This window comes from Nannobrachium achirus, assembly GCF_963921795.1.
Source record: "Nannobrachium achirus genome assembly, chromosome: 6".
Classification (NCBI taxonomy): domain Eukaryota; kingdom Metazoa; phylum Chordata; class Actinopteri; order Myctophiformes; family Myctophidae; genus Nannobrachium; species Nannobrachium achirus.
In genome coordinates, this window is record NC_137815.1 from 26,705,790 (window position 1) to 26,733,166 (window position 27,377).

The following is a 27,377-nucleotide window of genomic DNA, read 5'->3' on the forward strand; positions in this document are numbered from 1 at the left end:
GCCATACCTTAGCAACAGGCATGATACATTTATTTTAAGAAGTACATTACATTTTCCCCCCCGTTTCTACGGTTTCTTGGGCTGGAGATGGCAGCCGGAATGGTTGTTCAAGTGCAGCTAAACTTGGCATAGGCTATAGTAAACGTGCCACAATTAACAATAATGCATTGCACCTGTACCATTTTGTCAAGATGGGGAGAATACAGTGTGGAGAATATAATTATAATCGCTTGTTAAAGTGGCCATTTTGTAAAATTTTGCATTTGTAGTTATTTTACTGTAATTTAACAACATAATAACCAGCACAGATGGAAAAAGAGACATTCATGGATTTATATTTAAAATTAACTTTTATTTTCCCCCCTGGACCCAGGGTATGGCAGCTGCATACCCAATTGATGCCCCTGAACACACACACAACTCAGTTCTTTGTGTTGGTACCAGTGGTGGAAAAAGAACATATTTTAGTATCAGTACTGCAATATAGAAATATTCTGTTACAAGTAAAAGTCTGGAATTCAAGATCAAAGTTGATGACACAGTAATCTCTAGCAAGGAAGAGATAACCTATTTGGGATGTATTCTTGATAAATACCTGTCTGGGGATAGCATAGCATGGCAACAATGGTGATCAAAACAGTAAATCAAAGAATGAGATTCCTGGGTAGAATGTCCTCTTTTGTCAACAAAAGGGCCCTGCAGGACTCTAGCTGGGGCCATCATTCAGCCCCACTATGACTATGCCTGCACCTCCTGGTACTCCAACATCAAAATGCCACTGAAGACTATAAGCTCCAAACCTCCCAAAACAAATTGATTCGACTACTTCTTGACCTGGGGCCCACGTGTCTCATCCACACATTTAGCGATCCTAGGATGGCTCAAAGTAGAAGACAGGGATAAACAACTAAAAATTGGACTGACTTTCAAAAATGCAAATCTGCCCTCAACCCCCACAGTGCCCGCAAGACGAATCTGTCAGATATTTCATATTCCATCCTAATTGGCTAACATTGGCTTCCAAAGACTGCAAGATTGGTCCATTTTTTTTTTTAGAATTTTTATCCCACAATTTTTTCACCCAGTGCTAATTGCCTATGTAATCCTGGGCTCTGCTCTCCCTCTGCCGCGCCAAGGGAGATAACGGACTGACCTCATGCTTCCTTCTATGCATGAGGAGTCCAAGTTGCTTCTTTTCACCTGACAGTGGAGATTTCCCTGGTTTGGACGTAGCGCGTGGAAGGAACACGTTATTCCAACCAGTTCCTTTCCCCTCCATCAGGCACCCCGGCTGGCCAGGGGGAGGCATTATTGAGACCAGGATTACGTGCATGTTTTTGTGAGGGTATCAACCCTAGGAGACACGGGGAGAACATGCAAACTCCACACAGAAAAGCCCTATCGCCAACCCCACCTCGGGTGTGGGCGCTGATGACGCGGAGGAGGAACACGCCGCCAGCGCCCACAGCGTCCCCCGGCGGGAATCGAACCCAGGACCTTCTAGCTGTGAGGCGAAGCACTAACCACTGCGCCACCGTGCCTCCAAGATTGGTCCATTTTGAACAAAATGACTTAAATCATGAACGCAGCATGTGATTACAGAGAAATTCTGCACGCACATTCCCACTAGGTCAAGGAACAAATTACACTCTTTTCATGTTGGCCTGTTATAGCGCCACCAGCAGGTCAACTTTTGCTAAACTCATTTTTGGATCAAAATACCTCAAATCATGCATGCAGTGTCACCATTAAAGGCCAAAGAAGACATGGTACCCTTTTCACATTTAGCGCCACCAAGAAGGCCACAATAACTAATACCTGACCTGGTGGAGACCTGTGCTCAGAAGAGCACTGCTTCTAGTTATATTCTCTCATTCTTTCTTGTCCCCCACTCTCTAGCAGTGTTGATTTCGTTGACTAAAACTATGACGAAAAATGTAAGCTGTGACTAAAACTAAGACTAAATATATTGACAATTTCGTCAACAAAATAAAAACTAGTCTAAAACGTTAGGGAGAGTCATTTTATGTTTGGTTCCTCTCAGGTGTTGCGTGCTGAAAATAGCCGATCTACAAGCTCACAACGCGTCGCAGCGCGACGCGTTGTGTAAAATCAGCCATTACGATGCCATCAAGGCCTGCCAAAATACAATTCTACTGTAGATTTAGTTGCCTAAAATCCTATGATATTTAGTCGACTAAAATTAGACTAAAACTAAAACTTTTCAGGTGACTAAATTATTATGACTAAAACTAAAAGACATTTCTATGACTAAAACTAAATCAAAATGTGCTGTCGAAAACAACACTGCTCTCTAGTTTGAAACTTAGACTATTAAACCGTCTCTGTACTTTTGACCAGAGCCATGCACAGTATACAGTGTGTGGTATTATTTATTGTGTTTATTATTTTGGTGTCAGCATGTTGGCACTGGAAATACTGGTGTTCTGAATAAGGGATAGGCTGTCAGACATGAAAATAAAATTATTCATTCATTCATTTATTAACATTTTAGAGATCTGCAGAGGGCAGGAAAAAAACAGGGCTTTCATGGTTAAGCTTCAAAAACCACTGGACTCACACGCGCGCGCACACACGCACGCACGCACACACACACACACACACACACACACGTAAAACATGATTTTCTGTAGAGTGGATCTTTAAATAAAATATCAGAGCACCTCTTCCTCCGCCGAGCTAAAAAAGTGTCAAAGATCTTGGGTGGGGGACGGAATATAAGGTTTTGACATAAACTATAATAATGTCATGTATTATTTAGAGAGGTGACAAGTCCCCCCGGTTCCACGGTGGCCGCGGTCTTGTCTTGGATGTGAGTGATGTTGAGACTGAGGCCCCATCAGAGACAGTGTGTGACGGGCTGGCAGGGCGCAGACGTTAGCCGCGGCCTGTCACACACATTAATTGCCCGGGTTCCCCATTCAGGGACGTGCTGGCCATTGGGAAAAGCGGGCCAACTCCTGCCAAGATCGGCTGTTTTCACTAGTTTAAATCATTTTTTAAATGATACAAATACAAAACAAACGGTTTTGGACATGCAAGGTTTCCACCCGACAACGACGAAATATAACTCATGTAATTGGCCCACTGGCTTGTCACTTGTCATGATCTGAAATGGCAAATCTTTGAGTAGCAGCAGCGCTATAGAGAGAGATCTCTCTCTATAGCACGCAATGAGGGCCTCTCCAACTCTTTTTCCCGGGCTGAATCAGGGGCCCAGCACATCCCTGTCCCCATTCCTCTCAGCTCTGTGCCGCTCGGGGTCAGCTCTACGCTGACACGCCAGCCAAATGCTCCCAAAGCTAGACAGAGCAGTGTTTGCCCTCCCTGTCAGTCCCAAGATCACCACCTCTGTCTAAAATCGTTTTGCCCCGGGCCGTGTCCACACTGGCTCAAATGCCACGCAGATAAAAATGGACCATATGTTATATTTAGTGAATGGATACAGAATAGAATAGATTCAGTGCAGATAAGGGGGAGGTGAGATAGCCATCTCACCTATTGCTCAGTGTTGGAAAAAGTACTCACATTTATTACTTACTTAAGTAAAAGTATCAATACTGCAATATAGAAATACTCTGTTAGGAGTAAAAGTCCGGAATTCAAAATGTACTTGAGTAAAAGCATGAAAGTATTGGAATCAATAATATATATATATATATATAATATAATATACCAAAAGTAAAATTACAAAATGTTTGAAAATAGCAGATCTACAAGCTCACAACGCGGGTCGGCTATTTTCAAATAGCCTAGGTATAAAATAGGCCTAAAGTGGATTGATGTACGTTTTATAATATAAACATTTATATCTGCAAAGTAACTAGAAACTAAAGTTTTCAAATAATTGTTGTGGAGTAAAAGTACAATATTTAGATCAGAGATTTGGTGGAGTACTGAAAACTGGAAACACTCAAGTAAGGTACAAATACCTCGACAATTTACTTAAAGGAGTAGTTCACCCCCAAAATGACTTTTTTTCTATTGATTAGTCACGCCATGGAGACTAGAGTTCAATAATATTTTTAGTTTTTTGTCGCATTCCCAAGACAAAAATGTGATAACAATAAATTTACGGATGGGGACCCGTTTCGAAACAGGTCCCCAGGTCCGGAATCAATGGGGGTAAATTTACTCAAATCAAATTTTTGTCTTAGGAATGTGACAAAAACCAAAAAATATTATTGAACTCTACTCTCCATGGCGTGACTAATCAATAGAAAAAAAGTCATTTTGGGGGTGAACTACTCCTTTAAGTACAGTGCATAAGTAAATCTACTACTACTTTACACCACTGATCACCACCTCTGTCTCGAGTAATTTTGCCCGCCGTGTCCAAACTGGCTCAAATGCCACGCAGATAATAAATGGACCATATATATTCAGTGAATAGATATGGACTAGAATAGATTTAGTGACGATAAGGGGGGGTGAGATAGCCATATCTCACCTAATGTATTGCCTGTCCTCCTTGTTCAGGAGGACTGGAGATACCGGGCGAATAGGGCTATTTATGACATATTTTCCAATTTCTTATCCCAAATTACACTTAAAGAAATATATAAATATTTTAGACAGTAATGTTTTGCCCCTTTTTCCTCCCCAATTTAGTCGTTATGCCAATTAATTCCAGGCTCACCAGACTGGCTAACCTGCCAGTGAGGAGCCCTCACAGGGAGGACACAGCACCTCCAACCTACTCCTCCCGTTCCACAGTCCCCGCACGTGTGTTGACAAATACCACAGTGGATTCAAACCCTAGACTCCACGGCGGTGGACATGGGTACTTAAAAGTCAACTTTAGTTTTTTACAACAAGGGTTCATATTTTAGATTGTAATTAAAGAATATAAAAGATGAGTGTTAAAGTGTTTTCATTTACTTCTTTCTATTGTTTTAGAGATTCTTATTTCAGTGGTTGGGTGCATGCGTACAAGTGGCTAAATATGTCATTCTACACAGAATAAGCCTATTCCCAAGATACAACGCAATGGTTGGATGTGACTTATGGGGGCTAGTGTTACTGTAAATAGCAATAAAGAAACTGCTGGCTTATTGTGTCTAAAAAGACATATTTAGCCACTTGCCCTTAATCCGTCCTTGCTCTGTCATAACAACCTTGTGTCTCATGTAACACAATGAGAGGAACCTTCTGCCTCTACTGTACCTCAGCCGTTCTCAAAACTTGTCTGGATCAGGGGCCCACTAGACAATCTGGAAATCGTTTGCAGCCCACCCATCTGACCACTTAACGTGGCAGCCGAATGGCTGCCATGTTAATTCTCAGTATTACACTGAGGTGACATTCACGGCAGCCAAAGCAAAAAAGCCCAGTTATGCCCGATTTATACGCGGTTTGTGTGCCTGTGCCACGGACGGAAGATAGCCGATCTACAAGCCCACAAAGCACCGTAGCGCGATGCGCCGTGGGCTTGTAGATTGTCCAATTTCCGTGGGCGACCCCCACGTGCAACCCATTACTCAACTCAGGCTTTAGCCAGCATGCTTCCACTTTGTCATTGTCGGGTTGAAACCTTGTATGTCTAAAACCTTCCTTTTTTTGTTATTCGTTTAAAAACTATTTAAAATAGCAAAAACAGACGATCTACGAGCACACAACGCCTCGCATCGCGAGGCGTTGTGTGCTTGTAGATCTGCTATTTTCACTACTTTTGTGCGACACTTTTGTATGAAGTAGTGCTTTAATTTACAAAAAAGAACATAGAAATTTGAGACTTGGAGATAGAAGGTTTCTGCCTGACAGTGACGACTTGCTCTCCGCTGCAGCCCCCCACCCCATAATCCCTCTATCTATCTCCCCTCTTTACAGCGCTCGGGTTCGGGTCCCAGGACGGGACTGCAGCGTGATCCCACCTCCCAGCAGATGGCATTAAGAGCAAAACAATCCAGCTGAAGGACTGGCCGTCCTTTAACCAAACCTGCAGGAGGAGGAGCGGCGATGCAGTGGTGGATGGAAGCTAACTCTTGTACTATTACAGCATACTGTAGAGTGTAGGCTATAGCAGTGGTTCTCAACCTTATCAGGCCGCAACCTCAAAATAGCCATATTTTAACTGGGGACCCCCCCCCCCCCATCCTGACGAGCACTAAAAGTTGAGGCATGACATTTTGTATGACACAGTTCTGTTGTGAAAATAGCAGATCTACATGCTCACAATGCCTCACAACGCAAGGCGTCAAACATTCAAACAGTCAAAACAACTCAGTTTGTGGCCCTCCCCAGGTTGGCAGAGGGAGAGCAGAGCCCAGGTTTACAGCTTAGGTAATTGGCACCGGAGTGAAAAATGGGTTACAAAATCGCGCGATAAAAATAATAATAATAAAGGGAAAAAATACATTAAAACAATATAAGATATAAGAGGCAAAAAGATTGAAAATAGCCAATCTACAAGCTCACAACGAGCAGTGTCTAACATTTCAAATGGCCATAACTCCGGGACCATTGCTCTGATCAGCGTAAGACAGGACTGGATTTGAATGCCATTTAGTGGCCCGAAAATTTAAATGTGCAAAGTAACTAGTAACTATTGCAAGTCTGTCAAATAATTGTAGTGGAGTCAAAAGTACAATGTTTGCCTCTGAGATGTAGTTTAAAGTTTAAAGTTTAAAGTACGGTACTTGAGTAAATGATGTACTAGTTTACTTTGCACCACTAGAGCAGGGGTCTTCAACAGGCCCCTAGGGGGTCCTCAGAGTTACTACAGGGGGTCCTCCAAATCTTTGTGTGATAGAAGCTTTTTTTCTCCTTTTTAAACACTTGAACCCTAGCGTCCATATTCTTAGAACTTTTGCCAAAAATAGCAGATCTACAAGTTGTTGTGAACTTGTAGATCGTCTATTTTCGGCAAAGAGGTTTCGTGTAGAGGGGGAAAAGAGCGGACTAAGTACAGAGTGATAGGTCAAGTTATTAAGTATTGACAGTTCAAGTGGTTAAATATCTGGAAACACAAATTTACATGAACCGAAAATACACTGATGATTGTGCTGTCAAACGATGAAACTATATTGTATCTATGGGTTGTGGGGGGTCCCTGCTTCATCTCTCTCTCGATTAAGGGGTCCTTGGCCTGAAAACGTTGAAGACACCTGCACTAGAGGGATCCCAGAACGTGTGACACAAATTGAGCCACGGATTGTGGCAGAGGTCACCACAATCCTTGACACACTTTGTGTCATGTTGTCTCCAGTGGTGTAGGTTGTTTGAGCAGCACACCAGTGAGGGGATGAGGATGATGAAAGTAGTACTCTCTGTCACAAGTATTCTGTCAAGTAAAAGGCCTGTATTCAGAATTTTACTTCAGTACAAGTACAAAGGTATTGGCAAAATATACTTGCCAGTGCCAAAAGGTTTTTCAAAATGTTTTACTTTTTTTTTAGTATAAAATAGGGCTTATGTGGTTAATGTATGTTTTGTATTAATAATTGAAATCGGCAAAGCAGCTGTAGAAACTAAAGCTGCCAAATGTTGAAAGTACGACGTAAAATGTAGTGGAGTAGAAGTTTAAAGTCAAGCACAGTGCTTGAGTAAATCGTCACTGTCGGGCAGAAACCTTGTATCTCCAAGTTTCAAATTTGTATGTTTTTTCGCAAAGTAACGCCCTGCTTCTTCATACAAGACTGTCGCACAAGACTAGTGAAAATAGCAGATCTACAAGCACACAACGCCTCGCGTCGTGAGGCGTTGTGTGCCTGTAGATGGGCTATTTTCACTATTTTAAATCATTTTATAAATGATGAATACAGAACTAACGGTTTTAGACATACAATACAAGGTTTCCACCCGATAACGATGAAATGTACTTTCCACCACTGGTGTGACACAGATAGAATCAAGGATTCTGGCAGAGGTCACTGGAATCCTTGGCCAAATTTGTGTCATCTTGTCTCCACGGAGCAGGATGTACAAGCACTGCACCGCTGAGAGCGGTGGGAGTAGTAGCCTACTCTGATTCAACTCCAATAGTAGAAAAAAATAGTACAAAATTTCATCAAAATATACTTACAGAACCAAAGGTAAAAGTATGATTTTTCTAAATGTGTCACTCGAAAATAGCCCTAAAAAAGAAGGGGAAAAAAGGGCACTGATGACACGGAGGAGAGAACACGCCCCCAGCACCCACAGCGTGAAGGTATTGAACACCCTTCACGTCTGTATGTTGGTTAAAAAATATTCAACCAATGAAAAGTAGTAGAAAGCGCTTCAGACAAAACCAAATCAATGATTGACAAAACCTCCTAACTCCACTCGAGCTGGATGTTTCTTTTCATTTCCTGAAAAAAAGAAATTAATTTTGTTTTCTGCCCGACAGGCTGTAGTAGAATATCTGAAGTATAAAATAGTGCTTAAGTGGTTGGTAGAGGTATTGTATTAATACGCTAAATCAGCAAAATAACTAGGAGATGTCGTGGAGTAGCCTACAAGTTTAAAGTATCAAAACATTTAAACATTCAAGCAGAAAAGTAACAAGTAAACGTACATCAGAATGGCACTAAAGTACAGTACTTGAATGCATGTGTACTTAGTTACTTTCCCCCCGCTGGAGGGATCCCAGAGGGTGCGACACAAATTGAGCCAAGGCTTCTGCGGTCACCAGCCTCCTTGGCACCATTAGTGTCGTGCAGTGTTGAGAGGGCAGAGGATATCGTCGTTTTCGGGTGGAAACCTTTCGTTTTGAATTTATCATTTTAGAAATTATTTAAAATAGTGAAAATAGTTGATCTTCGATCTTGTGCGACTTGTATGATGAAGCAGGGCTTTACTTTATGAAAAAACGTTAAAATTTGGAGATACAAGGTTTCTGCCCAGTGATACACAAGCACCATGCCACTGAGAGCTCGGCGCCACTATGACAGAGAGCCAGTGGTGGAGGAATTACTCACAAGTTTTACCTGAGGCTGATTCTACAAATATCTTCTAAATCAATCATCAAATGCGTTGGCTATTTTTGAATAGCCAACCCAAAAATCTAAAATTACACTGATGCTTTCACGGTTTTAATGGGGTTAAAGTAAATACAGTATATACAAGTAAAGGGCATGTATTCAAATTTTTTACTTAAAAAAAAGTACAAAAGTATTGTCATCAAAAAATAACTCAAACCTTTTCAAACATAGCCAATCTAAAAGCAATGTACAAGCATTACATTAAAGCCTAAAGGTGGTTGCACACTGCTGCGTTTTTCGTTGCGAAATGCTTTTTTCAGGACAAGGAGAGAGAGGGAGATAGAGAGAGCAAGGGACTGAGTGGTGCACGAAACGGGCGGCAGTGTGCAAACGTGACTGACATAACGTGAGGTTGATTTTTTTATTTGCGTGCTCCGAAATTCACTCCGATATTCGGCCCGAAAAACGCAGCAGTGTGCAACCAGCTTTAGACAGAGCTTAAGTGGTTAATGTATGTTTTGTAATAATGTAAATCTGTAAAGTAACTGGAAGTTGTAGTGGAGGAAAGAAGTACAACATTTAACTCTGAGATAGTGGATTTACTAAAGTAGCCTAGGCATTTCAGGCCTATAAATGATAGGAAAATGGACATAAAGTAAAGTAAAAGTACCACAAAATTGCATTTAAGTACAGCACTTGAGTACAATACACCACTGGTCTCCAGTGGTAGACATGAAGGAACTTAAGCTGAGAGTTGTTAGGATAACAGGGAGGGTTTAAAAAGTTATTAGTGTCTGAACAGCAGACAAAATCAGAGACAGCGCATTAGCTCCCCCACCTGACAGCATTATACAATGTCATGGCCAGGATTAGGTGTAGACTCATTAGAGTGTGGAAGTATTAGCTTTTGAGCCTGTTGTTGTCTTGTCTCAGCTGGATTATAGTTTAACTAGCTTTCTGTACCATAGCAACTTTGTTTGTTGTTTATATACAGTATGAATGTATGACTCACTCTAGCATGGATAACAGGAATTAAGGTGTGTGTGTGGGTAGAAGATTTCTACTCAACAGTGTCTGGTGATGTCCTCTTTTCCAAAAGAGTGAGTTATACGAGTTATACCAAAGCTTTTGCAGTGGTGTAAAGTACATTTACTCAAGTACTGTACGGTACTTTACCAATGATTAGTATTTCCATTTTCCAATACTTTTACTTATACTCCACTACATCTCAGAGGCAAATATTGTGCATTTACTCCAATACAATTATTTGAAAACTTTAGTCACTAGTTAGTCACTTAAATCATATACATTACCCACTTCAGCCCTTTATACATTTCGGCCATCTGAAAAATGTGTTGCATCGCAATGCATTGTGAGCTTGTAGATCTGTTATTTTCAAAATATCTTTATACATTTGACAACTTGTGAAATGGGACATCCTGCATAATACTACTTAGTACTTTCTACGTTTGGTACTTTCAGTACCTTTTGATACGAATACTTTTGTTTTTTTATTCAAGTAAATCTTGAATTCTGGACTTTTACTTGTAACAGACTATGTCTGCATTGCAGCATTGATACTAGTAAAACCTTTGAAATCTTTTTCCACCATATGCCTTTTGTAGTTTCACTCAAGCCTCATTTGTTCTTACAAATCAATATAAATGAGGCGAGACACTTCACATGCCCCGGTTGAGTGAAAATTAAATCGAAGACCACCACTGCCATCTCTCATGTATTAACATGTATCAGTCTCAAGCAGTGCTTTTATATCACATTACAAATTCCACCACAACCTGTTGTCTATTGTCTTTGAAACTCAGAGTTACCCAACCAAACACCAAAACCTTGACCCCATTCCATTTGGTACAGAAGATACAGTATCTTTCTTTTCTTTTTTTTTGGCCATGCAGAGCTGCAACTTGCCGTGCAAGTTAGGACAGGAGTCTTTTAACCTGGCATCCCTAAATAGGCCTACAGTATACACAAATATTTAATTATTTATTTATTTTTTGAGGGGGACTGTAGTTTCTTGTTACTTGGCAAATTTTGATTATTATAGTATTAACCGATTAAAGGGATAGTTCACCACTAAAATAACCTATTTTCTATCGATTTCTCGCCCCATAGAGACTTGAATTCATGGCTATTTCTTTGTTTTTGTCGCATTCCTATGCCAATAATATGAGTAGACTCTGTGTCTCAATAGGGAACCCAGGCATTGACACTAAAGCTTCGTACACACCGCCGGCGAATTGGCGAATAGCGAATTAGCGTATAATTCGCCTTTTGTTTAAAACCTTATAAAGTCAATGGAAGCATCCACACCAAACGCGAATTTAAAAAAAGCGAAAAGGCGTCTGTTTTTTATTCGCCCTTGTGTCGAATTTAGCGAACGTTCAAAGGCGAATTCCTCTCTCTCTCTGTATCAAAGTAAGCTCACTCTACCCTATTTCAAGAGAGAGAGAGAGAATGGTGGAGGGACCTTCACATTACATTGAGGCCGAGGGGAACGGAGTTTTTCTCCTTTTCCGTGTCTCTCTCTGTGTGGCAGCGTGGCTGCTTCGAAAAAGTACTCGAATGTATTACTGGTAAAAGCATGGTATGTTTTAGGCTAATTTATAACTGCAAAAAGACTAATGTTTTAAAATAAATCGCTGGGTATTAAATACAAATGGATCCGAAGTGCAGTGGAGTAGAAGTAAAGTACTGGAAATTGGACACATCTACAAGTACAGGCTACTCAAGTAAATGTACTTTTAGTTACTTTCCACGAGCTGTTGCGGGGATCTGCCAGTATGCAGGGACACGGGCGGAGGAGGAACGGTGAACGCTCTGCTCCCCTTCCCCTCTCTCTCTCTCTCTGGCCAAATGCACTGCATGCAGACTCAGAGAGATGCGATATAATATGAAGAGCGCACTGTCTCGCAAATAGGGAGCGCGTGTACTATTTGTTTCCCTGGACCCTGTCTCCGTTCTACTCTCTCCTCTCTTCTCTTCTCCTTTCTCCTGCGCCAGAGGCAGATAATCACCCCCCCGTTTTAGGCGAATTAAGCGAATATCATACGCATATTCGCGTCGCTTTTTGGTGTGTATGGAAAAAGGCGAATCGCGAATTCTTCGCCTTTTTGGTTCGCTTATTCACGTCGCTTTCGCTAATTCGCCGGTCTGTACAGAGCTTAAGACTTGCCCACCTGCCCCCGGCAGGTAAATACAACTTTTGCAGGTTGCAAGTGCTCATTTGAGAGGGGACGCAACCGTCTATAAACACATAAAAGATATCTGTCTAAACACCTGAACATGGCCAGAGCGCTCTGTTTTCTGGTCTATAATGTACTGTTTTTTTTTTGTTGCTACACGTAAATATATAACATAACAAGTGTGAAACCATAGACAAATTCAATCATAGCCAAGAAGTTATTTGGATTTGGAGTTGTTGAGGTATGACATTTTCGCACAGCCCAGAAAGTAAAGAAAATGTTAAATTGAGCGGTAATTCAAATCTTTACTATCATTTTATAATGGACGATTTACTTTTTGGGCAAGTGGGCATAACCTTTGGGCAAGTAGAAGATGACCTATACTTGCCCGACGGGCAAGTGCCTCTGAGACCTTAGTGTCAACCCCTGGAACCTCCTTTATATTTTGGCTACCGTATACAAAAATAGTATGCAAAGTCTTGGGAGCTTGTAGATCGGCAATTTTTTAGAAGGAAGAGCTGGGCCATTCGTAATGAGTAATATTTTACTCTGGTAATGTAAGTATATATTTTGATGCCTAGATACTTTTGAACTGTTACTGGAATATGGCGATTTGAATACAGGGACTTTTAACAGAGTATTTCTATATTGTGGTATTGCTATTTTTACTTCTTCCAAACCTTATGGCCTCTATAGAAACCGAGGAGTGAAATCACTGGTGTTGACTGAGAACTTTAATCCATGGGAAGTATAACATAGGGCTTAAGAGCTTAACATTGTCAACAGTCACACACCTTGTGCTTTCTGCTGCTGCTCGAATAGTTACCTGTGTGTGTTTATTTATGTGAGTAAGTGAGAAAGTCAAGAAGTCAGTAAAGTAGGAATTCCAAGGCATGGTATGTATTGTAAGGCATGGTATGTATGTAATGTTGGTTTTAACCAATCATTCCCCTCTGTACCAGCAGTCATCAGCCACTGGGGTATAAGTGTGTTTCTTTTCGCTGTATTTTGGTGTTTGTTTTGGTAGACGGGGATGTTTTTGGGCAACCAAAAAGCGTGCAAACACCAAAATACAGTGTGAGCGCACTAGCGCAGTGTGTTTCTGCAAGTATAACACCACCACACTACTCCAGTGTTTCATACCTGCTGGTACTCTCTCTAGACAGATGGAACAAAACGGAGAGGGCGCTGTTTTTCATTTCACGATGGGTTCCCACAGATTGAGAGGCAAACAACAAGTAGGTCAGGAGTGTCTTATTGTCGGTATCAGCCGGTAACACGCGGGAGTTTGTCACCGTCACAATGCGCTAGACCCCTGGGAGATGGATTGCTGAGGTGGAGCACCACACCATCAGCTCCCAGTACTAGTTGCCACAACCCAGCTGTGCTACTCATACTCTGATTTGGCGGTGCCCCGGGATCGTACCCATGACCTTATGGTCCAAATATATTGCATATATTTATTCATTATAAATATATGCAATTTTCTTAAATGACGGGTAAAATAAAATGCATTTGTTGTATTGTTATGTAAACACAGGGAAAAGTTACACACTAGGGCCCTATTATGATCCAGGTCTTATGCCTTATGCCTTAACTTATTTGCCTTTTTTTACTATTTTGTTTTTGTTTTTTAAATATTTCAAATAGCTGATCTGCAAGTTCACAACGTGCAGATGTAGATCAGCATTTGAAGTATTTAAAAATGTTTTTCAAAATAGTGAAAAAAAGGTAAATAAGTTAAGGCATAAGGCATAAGACCTGGATCATAATAGAGCCCTATGCCTTTGAGTTTTCAAGATGAGTTTTAATAGTCACCTGGGTGGTCCACAGCTGCAGCAGTAAGGCCCGTCTCTGCATCTCCATGTCCACCCTCTCCTCCTGTAGAAACTGCTGGTAGCTCTGCTGCCAGGAGGCCGTGGGCTCCGAGGGGCCCCCGCTCCTCAGCAGCTCCCACAGCCGCTCTCGAGATGAGCTGGCCATTTTATTTTCCTCTGTCAGAGATTCAACATGAACACAGTCAGGGTTTGATATGCTGTTTTCATTATTACATAAGACATATTTGACTTTTTGAACGGTGCTCCTGGAAGGAGCTAAGCTCCAACATCTGGCTTTGTCCTCTTGTCCAAAGTTTGTTGTACGCCGTTGCCCAGGGTCACATTGACCTATAGCTTCACAGGACGTTTAAAATCATAAATACCACTGCTCACTTCACACTAGGTGTGATTTATCTTTTTGAGCGGTGCTAACCGCTCCTATAGACCGCTTTTGGTAAAAAAGCGGTTTTGGTAAAAAACTATGAAGTCACAAATGATGATGACATGAGTTCGCTAGACCAATGAAACACTTCGATTCTGTTGATCTGTCCATGATGTCATAGTCACAGAGGCACTCGATTGGTTCACCCTGATTTAGAACGTGTTTAGGCCGCGTAAAATACGTCATAACGCGTTTAGGCTGCGTAAAAAACGTCATAAAAAATTATTGAGCGGTGCTAACCTTGAATTTCAAAATTATATTAGATGAATATCACTTATAAGCGATAAAATAACCACACTTTTAGACAGACTGTGGAAAATCTTACAGGTTATAAATGATAGGCAGGTAATACAAGTTTAAAATACAAATGAACAGACTTTGAAAAACTAAAATATTCATCTTCTGGCCTCTTCTCGCCTCTCTGGAGGCCTCTCTGGAGGTAAATAAGGTCACTTATCATTACACTATGACACTCTTACAAGCTACAATCCGTAGCTTGGTCAACTAACTGATGAGAAATGACAATAAAGACTTATATAGTCTGAGCAGACCTCTAGACTGACATCATACACAACAAAAAGAATATTGCCATGCATGCCTATCAACACTGATTTGCGCAGGAATTAGTTTGCACCGCTCACTTCGCACAGGTGCGATTTTTTTTAATGTATTTACCCCATTTGACTGATAGACTTCAAACTTGATGTGTGTTGAGTGGGAATTCGGTCGGACAAGTGGTTGTCCAGAACGAAAATCCACTAATGTCTGTATCTGTCTTTCTGTCTGTCTGTCCGCATCGGCTTCCCTGATAGTCAAACTCAACCAATCGGCTTCACGGATCAGCCAAGCTTTGGCGTTATACGTTTGTGACAATATAAGTAGGTAGCATGTGTAATAGAATGCTATTCCTTTACAGAGCAATCTGACCAATCTTCTTAAATCCACAGTGTTGTGGCTGTGTGAAATGTTATGCAGATTGCAGACATTGCAAAAATGCTTAGAAAAGACTACCTACACTAGTTCATACTTCATAGATATTGTTGTGATACCAATGCACAATAAGAGGTTAACTCTAGGATGCAATGGCAAAGCTACAAAGCGAGGCATGTCATGCTTATAGCTTACCTGGCTTGAGTGTGCTGCGCGCCAGTTTTGAGAGCAGGGCATCAAACTTGCGGAACTCTTTGTACACATCAGTGGCATTCTTGCTCTTCTCGAACAGTGTGAGATACCCAGCCCTGAGGAAAAAGAAAACGTTGGACAATCTTGCTGTATTTGTTCAGTCTGCTTCAAATAACTTTATTGACCTCCAGTCGGTCAGGGTCAAAATGTATCAATGGAAGAGTATGGAGACCATCTCTGACCACTGCAGATAGGCCTACTAATTATATTGTATCAACATTACTCTACCGTTGGTTAAAATAATGATTTATTCGTTATAAAAATATGCAATTTTCTTGTTGTCTTTGAATGAATAAGGGCATTCATTGTTGCCCCATTATTATTGTTGTTGTTATTAATAATACTGTATAAATCCTATGCTGATTACCTGAACAGCAGACTGTAACAGAGGCTGAAGAGTCCTTCCTGTCTCCACTCTGATGCTTCACAGCCTTTCTGCTCAGCAAGCAGCAGCGCCTCCATGTGGCTGCCCATGGAACAGCTCAGTTTGGCTAAATTGACTCCATTGAAGTGTCTGAGGACATGACAATTGATTACATTAATCAGTGTGTGAGCTTGTAGACTTGTTATTCTTTTTTTTTTTTTTTTTTTTTTTCAAATTGTTGACTCAAAGTGGGGTCTGGGGACACCCAGGGGTCCTTGAGGGGCTTCCAGGGGGTCCCCAGGGAAAAATGATTTAGGAGGAGGAACCAAATGGACCCTTACCGCTCTGTAACTCTGAGAGTTGTGAGGGTCGGTGGCCCAATGCGTTTGAGAAGCAATAATGGCATGTACACGCTGTACTGTATACATCAGTGGTGGAAGAAGTAGGCCTACTGTCATGTTTTACTTGAGTAAAACAATCAATACGGCAAAGTCCCAAATTAAAAATGTATGAAAAGTACAAGAGAATTGGTAACAAATAAAGTATAAAGTATACCAAAAGTATAAATTGCATAAAACATCTCTTGAAAATAGCAGATCTACAAGCTCACAATACGTCACATTGTGACGCATTGTGAACTTGGAGATCTGTTATTTTCAAAAGATTTCTTTACATTTTGAAAACTTGTGAAAAAATGGGACATTCTGCGTAATGAGCACTGCTGCTCTTGTTACCTTAAGTAGTCCTATATTTCTATGTCATTACTTTAGCACTTTTAGTCGTTTTGATATTGTAACAGAGTGTTTCTAAATTGCAGTATTGATAGACTTTTACTTGAAAAAAGGTTGTACTTTTTCCATCATGGAGGGATGGAATTCTGGCATACATAGAGCCTGTTTTTCATGTTGTTTTTACTCACTGTTTCATCCAGTCCCTCTCTGCTGCAGGGTTGAAGTTGGGCAGCTCCAGGCAGAAGATGCGTTTCCTCAGCTTGGCTCTGTTGCAGGAAAAGTCCAGTGAGACTTTGTCATTTAGAACCTCGTCATAGGAGTTAGGGTCTAGCAGCACGGTCACATAGCGACCAGCAACACGCACCTACAGACAGCAATGTCATATAGTTATAGGTTATAGGTCAATCAGCTTGCTTATACATATTGTTGCTGTCGGGCAGTGGTGTTAAGTACAGTACTTGAGTACATTTACACAAGTACTGTACTTCAGAACAATGTTGAGGTGTTTTTACTTTACTGGGAAAACCGAGAGTGCACAAAAGATATTCCAGTACTTTTACTACTCCACTACATCTCAGAGGCAAACTTACTTTTATGCAACTACTATTATTTGAAAACGTAATTGACTTAATTAGTCACAAGCTCTTGTTAATACTTTTCATTGGTTCAATATTTATAAAACCCAAAGACAGACTTAACCTCTTTAACCTTTACAACCAAAAAAAAAAAAAAAAAAAAAAAGCTAAGAAATAGCCGGTCTACAAGCTTAAATACAACATTAAATCCCAAAAATAGACAAAACAATTTATATGAGGTCCAGCAATGATTTGTAGCCTACTGTATACTGTAATACCGAGAGTAGCAGAGGAAGGAGGCCTACGCTCAAGGGTTACGTAAAAGTAGCAATATCACTATGTTGAAATACTCAATTACAAGAAAAAGTCGCTTATTCAAAATTTGCTTATTCTAATTCAAAAACTTTTAAAGATTTGTTTTTTTGGGGCTTTTATGCCTTTATTGATAGGACAGTAGACTGACAGGAAATGGGGGGAGAGATGAAGAGTGACACGCGGCAAAGGTCGTCCGGATCGGGAACCGAACGGGCGACGCTGCCATGCATCCATGCCTATGTAGCAATGCCCAAGTGGTATGCGCCTGGACCAGTAGGCCAGCGGGCGCCCCTCAAAACTTCACTTTTAATTGTATTCACTAATGCTCACTATGAGATGATGCCATTTCTGTCGCTGGGGTGGATGTGGATCGGGATATTTCGATAGTCCAACGTCCCATTAGTCTGACGTTCGGTTAGGGTTAGTTAGGTTTAGGGGTTAGGTACTCGGACTAAAGCCCGTATCATAGTCAGGTCCGCGGTGGAAGGCTTTACACCGCGGTGTAGTCTTTTCAAGTCTTTTTGAGTCATGAAACTACAACGTTACATCATTCCTCACGGTGGAGAGCTTTCCACCGTGAGTCCCAACACATCTCTCTGTTTTTACTATCAGACAGACAGGCTCTACACCCCGTTCACTGATTGGTCGACCTGAAACGGTCTAGACGGGGTAAAGGACTTCACCGTGGGCCGTGACTATGATGGCCTGCACTTATCTTTTGACTTGAGGTGAAAAGCTTTCCACCTCAAATTTGCGGTGGATAGGTCTCCACCGTAGACTCTGATACGGGCTTAATGGGACATTGGAACAATGGGACTGGAAATGAACTGTTCTTGTGTCAATAACACATGTTTAAAGGAGTAGTTCACCCCCAAAATGACTTGTTTTTTTTTTTATTATTGTAAATTTACCCTCATTGATTCCGGATTCGGGATGCCATCCGGAATCAATGGGGGCAAATTACTTACTTACTTACTTACTTACTCTACTACTTTAAAAAAGTGTGAGAATGACCACAGATTTAGAACAATGTCTTCATTTCCAGCGTGTGCACACCTCTGTGGTCATTACACACTTTTTTAAACATATATGTTACTGACACAAGAACAGTGTCTTTCATTTCCAGCCTGCTAATTAACATTCCATGAGAAAGGCTATAGTGACTTTCCATTGAATATTCCATTTGCTCGGAATCCCCACAATGATTGATTGATTCAATATTTTATCAGACAAAGATTAAGAACAGTACAAGTACAGTCAAAACAAAAATATAGTACAGCACAAGTACAGTTTTAGGTGTGCCTAAAAGGAACACACCCCAAAAAGCACTTGTGGTCTTGTTTCCATTGAAGGTCCTAGCGATGATGTCATCGCTAGTCTAGACAGGTTTCTGTCAACACCCTCTGAGATACGGGTCAAGTAGACAGAAATGTTACCATCTTATGAGCATTAGTGAGGACCAATTATATGAAGATAAGATTGGAAATGGGTGAATTCCAGAGTGATGTTGCATGCATCTACATCATTGGTTCATACCCACAAAACACATATTTGTTCAGGCTGTGGGTAAATATTCCGCCAGTCAACCATAGTTACATTGAAAACCAGGGGTCATCACCATGCTGGCTTATGGTAGACATATTTGTAAAAAAAAAAAAAAAAATGTTACCAGAAACACTTAACTCATACAGTGCCATCCGGCCACAAGGGGTGCTAGAGTGCCAGAAATTTCTCCATTGACCTTCTTTATAGCTTTCGTCGACCCTCTCCCAACTGGCTTGTGTTTTCATTCCGGTCAATCCTATGGGTGTCCAGAGGAGGAAGCTAGCTGACACGTAGCCAAAATGCTAACCCATTTAGAAGCCCGATCTAAAGCTATTTCAGCCGCAAAAAACTTTCTCTTTGGGTCTGGGGACACAATCCGGAGAAAATCCTGTCTAAAGATGTGATTTATTATTGGAGTGGGCGGCGCGATTCGGCCGTTAGCGCGAATACGGCCCGTGGATGGCCGAGTCTAAGTCCCGGCCAAGGATGGACGTCTAGACCGGGGCTTCGTTGAGGCCTCCGATAAAATAATTCATTTTATTAAATATCCCGGACATGTTCGGGATAGGCACCCTGGAATACGTCGCGCCGCCTACAATGAACATTTGGTGAACATTGGGGGGGGGGTCTAAACTTTATTTTAAACCATTTTCAATGGAATAAATCGTCGGAGCATCTAGCGTCTCTCGTTGGTGAGCGCTGGGCGAGCCGGGACCACCCACGTTGCTCCAAGCAGCTCGGGGTAAGTAAAATAGCAAATAAAAAATTGTTTTTGATCCCGAATATCCCAAACTAGTTCGGGATAGGCACTAAAAGGGTTAAAGAGTTAGTCCAGAATGACCAGAACAGGTCTGTAACTCTGAGAGTGTAGAAATGGAACCAAATGGACCCTTATGGGTCCATTTGTACTCTCAGAGTTATGGGGTCCTTGCAAATTAAACGTTTGAGAAGTAGGCCTACCAGTTGGACTCATAATGTGCCTTAGTGTCATAGTAAATAAGTGTGATACATATTCTGAAGAAAACCTGGAGACTGACAATCAGTAATTGGGTCTTATGATCAACATAAGAACATTATAATGGTGTGTAAAAGCTAAATCTAGAGTTTGCCACGGACTAGGCCAGGTCTTTGCCACGGACACATTTGTCCGTGTATGATGACCCTTGGCCCTGTATAAAACACGCAGTTTGAAAACTTACCGTGAATATGTCCCCATGCTTGTTCTTCATGCGCGTCAGAAACTTTGCAGCATCTTTTCCAAACTCCAGGGCGTGACCTAGCCAGGGAATGAGGCCTTTGTCTAGCGGCGGCTCATGTCTCTGTCTGACAAGCACAGGCACGGCACAGAAATGTAAACATCAAGTGGATGATTGGTTACAAAAAGCTTTGTTGGCATTCGTTCATCCATCAGTGAGTGTGAACCGACAGGTTTGTTTACCGAGTTTACCTCAAGGCAAAGGGAGTTTATTGTCTGAAAAGCACAGCTGTTCTTTGGGGTGGTTGAGGTGAATAGCACTGCTACAGTTCAAAGAAACTGTTAAAGCCTTATTATCCTGTATGGTTCTTTATATCGTCAGTGTCGGTCAGAAACCTTGTATCTCCAAGTTTCAAATGTGTACATTATTTCGCAAAGCAAAGCCCTGCTTCATCATACAAGGCTGTCGCACAAAAGACAAAAAACAGCAGATCTACAAGCACACAACGCCTTGGCCCCATTTGCACACTCTCAGAGATAAATCTGTAAGGGTCCATTTGGAATCAGTGGTTCAATTTGAGAACCACAGCAATATGGAACTCTTTGACAAAGGTGCTACAGTATACAGTATCACCTCACGTTTAAGATACATTTTACCCTATGATTGTGAGACAACAGTGCTATTTAGTTTTAGTACCATTTCTTGCCTGGTGTGTAGAGCTACAACCACTATAATTCTGTTTTGATTTCAATACCATAGTAAGCCTATATGTATCTCACATTGCATTCGCAGCACGTGCTGTTGAAGCACTGGATTTGGTTCTATAGTAGGCTAGTAAGAGTTTAAGACACAATATTTGTTACAAGTATATATATATATATATATATATATATATATAACGTTACAGTGTAAAATATGAGTTTGTTTCTAAACAGTGCTATATAAGAACACGAAGGAGGACACAACTTTTACCACCGTGTCCGATAAACATTGTACATTACAATCATTCATTAAACATATAGTGATGATTATTCTTACCTTGAACGGGAGGAGTAAAACAAAACGAGGGCAAGAAGTCCATTGATCAGCAGAAATATAGTCCATACCATGTTCCTGTCAAACACCGTGCTCTCTCCCCCGAGCTCTCCCACTGCTTTGTGTGCTCCACACTGCAGGGTGACAACAAGTTTCACTGCACACGAAACTTGTGCAAGAGGCGTGGGAAGGTGTGTCTGTCTGGTGACAGCTTTGTCATCTAGTTAGTATGACAGCCAGGGGCGTCACACCAAATTCTGGGCCCGGGCCCCATGGGTACAAGGATTCACTGCGTTATTTTGTGCTTTAGCTATTGAGAAATTGCAGATATACAAGCTTACAAGCGAGCTTGTACATCTGCTATTTTTGAACAATCGTGAACATTTGTGCAAGTCTTTTGAAGGTTTTGTGAAAAAACTACGTTTCTATGTCAGTGGTGCTCAAACTTTTTCATGTGAAGGACCCCCAAAATGATATGTATTTTGCCACGGACCCCCATCTCAAAATATTTAGTTCCAGGGACCCCACCCCCCCAGAAGCAAAATTAAATTTGAGTTACAAATGTTTGCTAAATACGTATGTTCAAAGATTTGCCCACATTTTCACGACTTTTCAAAAATAGCAGATATACAAGCTCGTATAGCTTGTGAGCTTGTATATCTGCTATTTTTCAATAGCTAAAGTATAAAAATAAGTAAGGCCCCTCCACCTTGGGCCCTAGTAACTCAGTCCCACTTTTCCCCCCCCATGTGACGCCCCTGTATACAGCAATGCATACTATCAGAATAAACGTAGAGGTATTTAACACTTATTGTAACGACCTTTAATGCTAACTCTGCCTATTTGGATCTCACAAGTGTAAGTTTTTCTGGATAACAGCATCTGCTATAGACGGGTTTCTTGTTTAAAAACATTGATTTGAGACTAAATGCACAGCTGACTGTATCATGTAATCAATTCCTACCAATCCCCAAACCTGTTGTTTTGGGGAGCGCTGGTTTCATTGGCTAATTTTGGTACCGACCCTGCGCACGCATCTAGTTCTTATCAGTGTAACGTGGACCAGAAACCCGTCCATAGTGTGTGCCAGCGGCTACGTCATTGTAGTCCTTAGCGGCCATTTCTTGGGTCAAGACACAGGTGTTTCAATTGTTTGATTGCATAGAACTAATGCTATAGTCTAATCAGAACACCTGTGTAAGGCTGTGTTTACCCAAGAAATGGCCGCTCTTAGAACTACATTTGGCACACCCTATATGCCTAAATTGTAAATTGGCCACAGTAACAACTCAAACACCACAACTGAAAGGCTGAACTATGATATATTAGATATTTGTATGTGTTTTCTTAATCCTGAAACATACCTATGTGAATGCATGGACATTTAGACTTCTCTATTCAAGAATCAAGATGCTTCAGATAATGATAGACATCCACTTGGCACTGGTGTTGTGTTGTGTGTATAATCAAACATGCCCCAGGCACATTCCACAGCTGTTAGATAACTGTGTAAAGTCATATCTGTCATGCTGCCTGTTTTTCAGCATGCTATGGAAAAAGTTATTTTACCATAATTCACAAGTAATGAATCTGTCACTCCAGTCATTGTTTTAGTCTATGAATCTGTCGACAAGATGTCACAAGACTGTGCTGTACACGTTGGGTTTACTGTAAGCTACTGTACTGAGCCCGATGACGCTCTGCATGTTGCTTGCGCAACACGTGTAATCTCAAAATAATTGTGTCACAATCAGAGCCGTTAATAGCTGCGGATGGATGTGACATAATGAAATCATGTCTCATAACGTAAACATACGTCAGTCAACTAGTATGATTCATGATGCAAAACATTAAACAACCATGCAAGACAAAAGGTTCTCCCATAATATATTACTTAATAATTACCTATTTGATTTCAGCACATTCCTGACATCCTTGAACTCTTCATGGATACAACATTTCATTGTCTCACCTAATCCAGGTCATCATTTTCCCACTCAAACACAATCATTTATGTTAAGTTGATCTGATTCTTTGTCATCCTGAAAATGTTGCAAACACGGTGTAAATAAGTTAAACCTCTTCACTTATTTTTTGTATATCATTAGGAAGGCCTTGTGATACATTATCAACTTAAAATATTATACAAGATTTAAGATGACACTCTTTGCAATGACAGCTTTGGGGGTAATGGGCCCCCTCATGTGGGGCAAGAAGCCCCTGGAGGGTTTTTCCCCCATAGTGGGGGCCCATTACCCCATAGATGGGGGCCTATTACCCCTGTAGTGTGTCAATAGGCCCTTTTTTATTTTCTTATTTTTTTTGTTTCAAATGTTTCAACATGGTGCCGATATAAGTGTATTGGTTAAAGCATTGCTAACATGTACATACTAAACATTTATTTTAATTGGTCATAAAATTGACATTATCCTTAAGGGGGACCTTTTCCCCCACTCTACAACTCAAGAGGAACTACATTACAAGTTATTTCAAAGTTACCTTTGCTACTCGAACCCCCCCCCCCCCCCCCCTCCTTTTCCCTGTCAAAATATGACATTCATCATTTTGCAAGAGGGCGCATGCTTGAAAAGAACAGAACTATAAGCTAACAATGCATCCCATCACAACATGAGATTTTGTAGATCTGCTCTTTTTTCACATTTGACATCGACCATGGTGAATAAATTATAGGCTTATAGCTATATTGGTTGAAAACAAATGTGTTCATTATAACATGAATGCAAAGTTTATCGGATTAGTAATTTTATTACCGATTTGGTAATTGTACTAGCAGTTACTGGGGAATGTAATATTATGCAGTAATAACACTAGGGTTGCCACCCATCCTGTAAAATACGGATCCGTCACTTATTTGAGAATTAAATGTTGCGTTCAGTATTGTACCAACCAATCCGGAACGCGGTTTGTTCCGTATTTCCCCAAATGCCCCATAAAGGTCACACATGTTTGTCACACAAACGTCAACACTGAATTTTACAATAATGAACTAAATAAAACACAGGAAATATTAAAGACCCCTTAGCTGAGAGAGGGCAGAACCTAGGCCAGTGGTTCCCAAACTTTTTAGCCCCGTGACCCAAAAGAAAGTAGACGTTTGCCCGGGCCGGGACCCCAAAATAATGAAAGTAGCCGATCTACAAGCAGCTTGTAGATCTCCTGTGCCCCCACCGTCGCGCTTAGGGTCATTGGGAAAAACATGGACGCGGAGATGACGGAGGCGCGCCGTCTCAGGTGACCTTGATCCATGTGAGACACTGGCGAGCGAGCTTAAGTGAGCAAGTTGTCGTGTTGAGCGTTGCGAAGGACGCATGAGCCGACCCAGTACCGTTAGAAGTTGTAAACCAGGGGGACAGAATAGTAAATCTTCGCCTCCCCGACTTTTGGCACAAGGCGAACGGCCGGGAGGGCTAACAGACTGGTATCCTCTGAACGGTGGCAGCCCTAGTAGTGTGTGTAGATTAATGTTGTGCATGTAACAGACATACCTGCAGTGTTGTGCAGTGTGTCCATCTCTTTCTGGAAGAGGTTGCACATGAACTTTGCGGCCGAACTGAGGCGCTCCAACACAACACTCTGAGCCAACAAACATCACCGCTCGTGCGTTTCTCCAAAACACACATCTCCTCTCCCTCCGCCGTCATGTGTCCATTTATCTGCAGCCGCACAGACTCCATTTGATGCCTTTTACCTCCTTTAAGAGACGGTTTTCCTCTTTTAAGAGACATTTATTCTTCTTTGTGAGCCATTTTGTCGTTTAGGACAGTGGTTCTCAACCTTCTCCGGCCGCGACCACCAAAATAACCATATTTTAGCTGGGGACCCCCCCACCATATGAGCACTAAGAGTTGAGGCATTACATTTGGTATAACACGGTTCTATTGTGAAAATAGCAGATCTATATGCTCACAACGCCTTGTGTTGCAAGGCGCTGTGAGCATGTAGATCTGCTATTTTCACAATTTCTGTCTCTAATATTTGACGATTTGGCCAATGTTTAATTTGTCATTTTAGAGGTATTAAAAAGTCCTTAAATTGTCACTTTAGAAATGTGCGTAAACCCTCTATACACTTAAACTTTATGTCAGTTTGTTTACTGTTGATTGAGAAAACAATGTTGCACATTAAGCTAATCATCTGGGGACCCCCCAAAATAATTTGGGGACCCCCCTGGGTTTCCTGACCCACAGGTTGAGAACCACTGGTTTAGGAGAATTCTTTGTCAACAGGAAAAACTACACAACCTGACCTGACTTCCTGGTCAATGTGTTTCAAGCATGTGCAATGAAGGACCCAAGGCTGGATTAGCTTTAGAGCCTTTCGCCCCCTGGTGGATGAGCTGTGTAAGTTGTGTACCAGTAACTGTCTCTGAATGGAGGGATTTGTAAGACGTAGATGGACATTTATTGCTGAAAAACACTTACTTAAAGGAGCTATAGTCAACTTTTTCTTGAAAAACGGTCATGTTTCAAAAACATTTAAAAAAAAGATTAAGCTTCATATATGTGTTTCTATTCAAAAACGACCACAAAAAGCGTAAAATAATGATAAAATAATCATTTTGGCCGTTGTCAGGCTGATTTTGTTTACATCCCTCTTCTATTCTTTTATATGGATTCCATATAAAAGAATAGAAAACTTGTAGAGATGTTACCGATCAATCGGCAATGGATCGGATCGGGCCGATCAAAGCGTGATCGGCGATAATCGGTGGTTTAGATCAAAAGGTAAATTCACCGATCCGATCCGATCGGTGCATCCGATCAACCAGCCGTTCAGTATGCCCACTTGAGGCCATTTTGGAGTATTGATTTCCACAGTGCTGAAGGAATAATTAGTTACTGCTATGATAATAAATACATAGTAATGCTGGTAAATAACTATAAGGCAAATATATAAATGAATTCATGAGTGAATTCATTAATTAAAAGTTAAAACATTAACATTTAGAAAATATAAATAATATATAAATAATAACTTGGTCGGATCGGTGATTGATCGGTATCGGGTGATCAAACTTGTGTGATCGGTGCTCGGTGATCGGTTCCAAAAAACCTGATCGGACCATCCCTATAGAAAAGGGATGTAAACAAAGTCAGCTTGACAACGTTTAATTAGCTTGATTTAGTATTTAGATATTTAAGATATTATATATTTATTTGCACAATTTTTTAAAGAAACAGCAGAAGTTTAACATTATTAAAAAGCATGGAAATAAGTGCAGGTGAGAAAGGAAACCCATATAGGGCCTAAACAAAGGTTCACACACATAGAATTCAAACAAGATATGACAATTTGACTCCAGTGATTCAAGTACGACTTGACCCCAGTGCCAGTGATTCCCGAAAACCATATTTAAAGGAGGCGGACCGTATTTAGCAATTTGCCAGGAAGAGCCTCTCGGACAAGGTGAGGGGTAAAGTCATGCTTAAGATCCCCCAAAATGATATGTATTTGGCCACGGACCCCCATCTCAAAATATTTAGTTCCAGGGACCCCCCAGAAGCAAGATTTGAGATACAAACGTTTGCTTAAAAAATAAGGATTTGCACCCATTTTCACAACTTTAAAAAAATAACAGATCTAGAAGCTTGCAGTGCGGCACTCGGTGCCGCGCTGTGAGCTGGTATATCTGCTATTTTTCAATTCCACCTTGGGCCCTGGTAACTCAGTCGCACTCCCCTTTTCCAAAACTTTTCCAGAATATTTAACCCAATTTCCAGGACTATATAACAATAATTCAGCTCAATAACAGGTCGCTTACTCCTACGCGCAATGCCCAAAGATAGGTAGTGTATACCAGTGGTTCTCAACCTTTTCAGGCCGTGACCCCCGAAATAATCATGTTTTAACTGGGGACCCGGCACCCTGACGAGCACTAAGAGTTGAGGAACAATGTATAACACGGTACTATTGTGAAAATAGTAGATCTACATGCTCCCAACGCCTCGCAAGATCGGCTATTTTCACAATTTCTGCCTCTAATATTTGACAATTTGGCCCATGTTTAATTTGTCATTTCAGAGGTATTAA

The 27,377-nt window shown here is 41.1% G+C and overlaps 1 protein-coding gene across 1 annotated transcript in view; it reads right to left on the bottom strand.

The window, feature by feature from the left end:
* ptgis (prostaglandin I2 (prostacyclin) synthase) overlaps positions 1–21,400 on the bottom strand; it is a gene marked incomplete at both ends in the record, with an annotated part of 28,610 nt that extends 7,210 nt beyond the window's left edge. Inside the window, 6 exons of the mRNA XM_080728076.1 lie at positions 13,943–14,118; positions 15,509–15,621; positions 15,933–16,079; positions 16,849–17,024; positions 20,295–20,418; positions 21,330–21,400. Coding sequence (XP_080584202.1) covers positions 13,943–14,118; positions 15,509–15,621; positions 15,933–16,079; positions 16,849–17,024; positions 20,295–20,418; positions 21,330–21,400 — 807 coding nt within the window. The remainder of the gene's footprint in view (positions 1–13,942; positions 14,119–15,508; positions 15,622–15,932; positions 16,080–16,848; positions 17,025–20,294; positions 20,419–21,329) is intronic.
* Between the last annotated feature and the right edge of the window lie 5,977 nt (positions 21,401–27,377).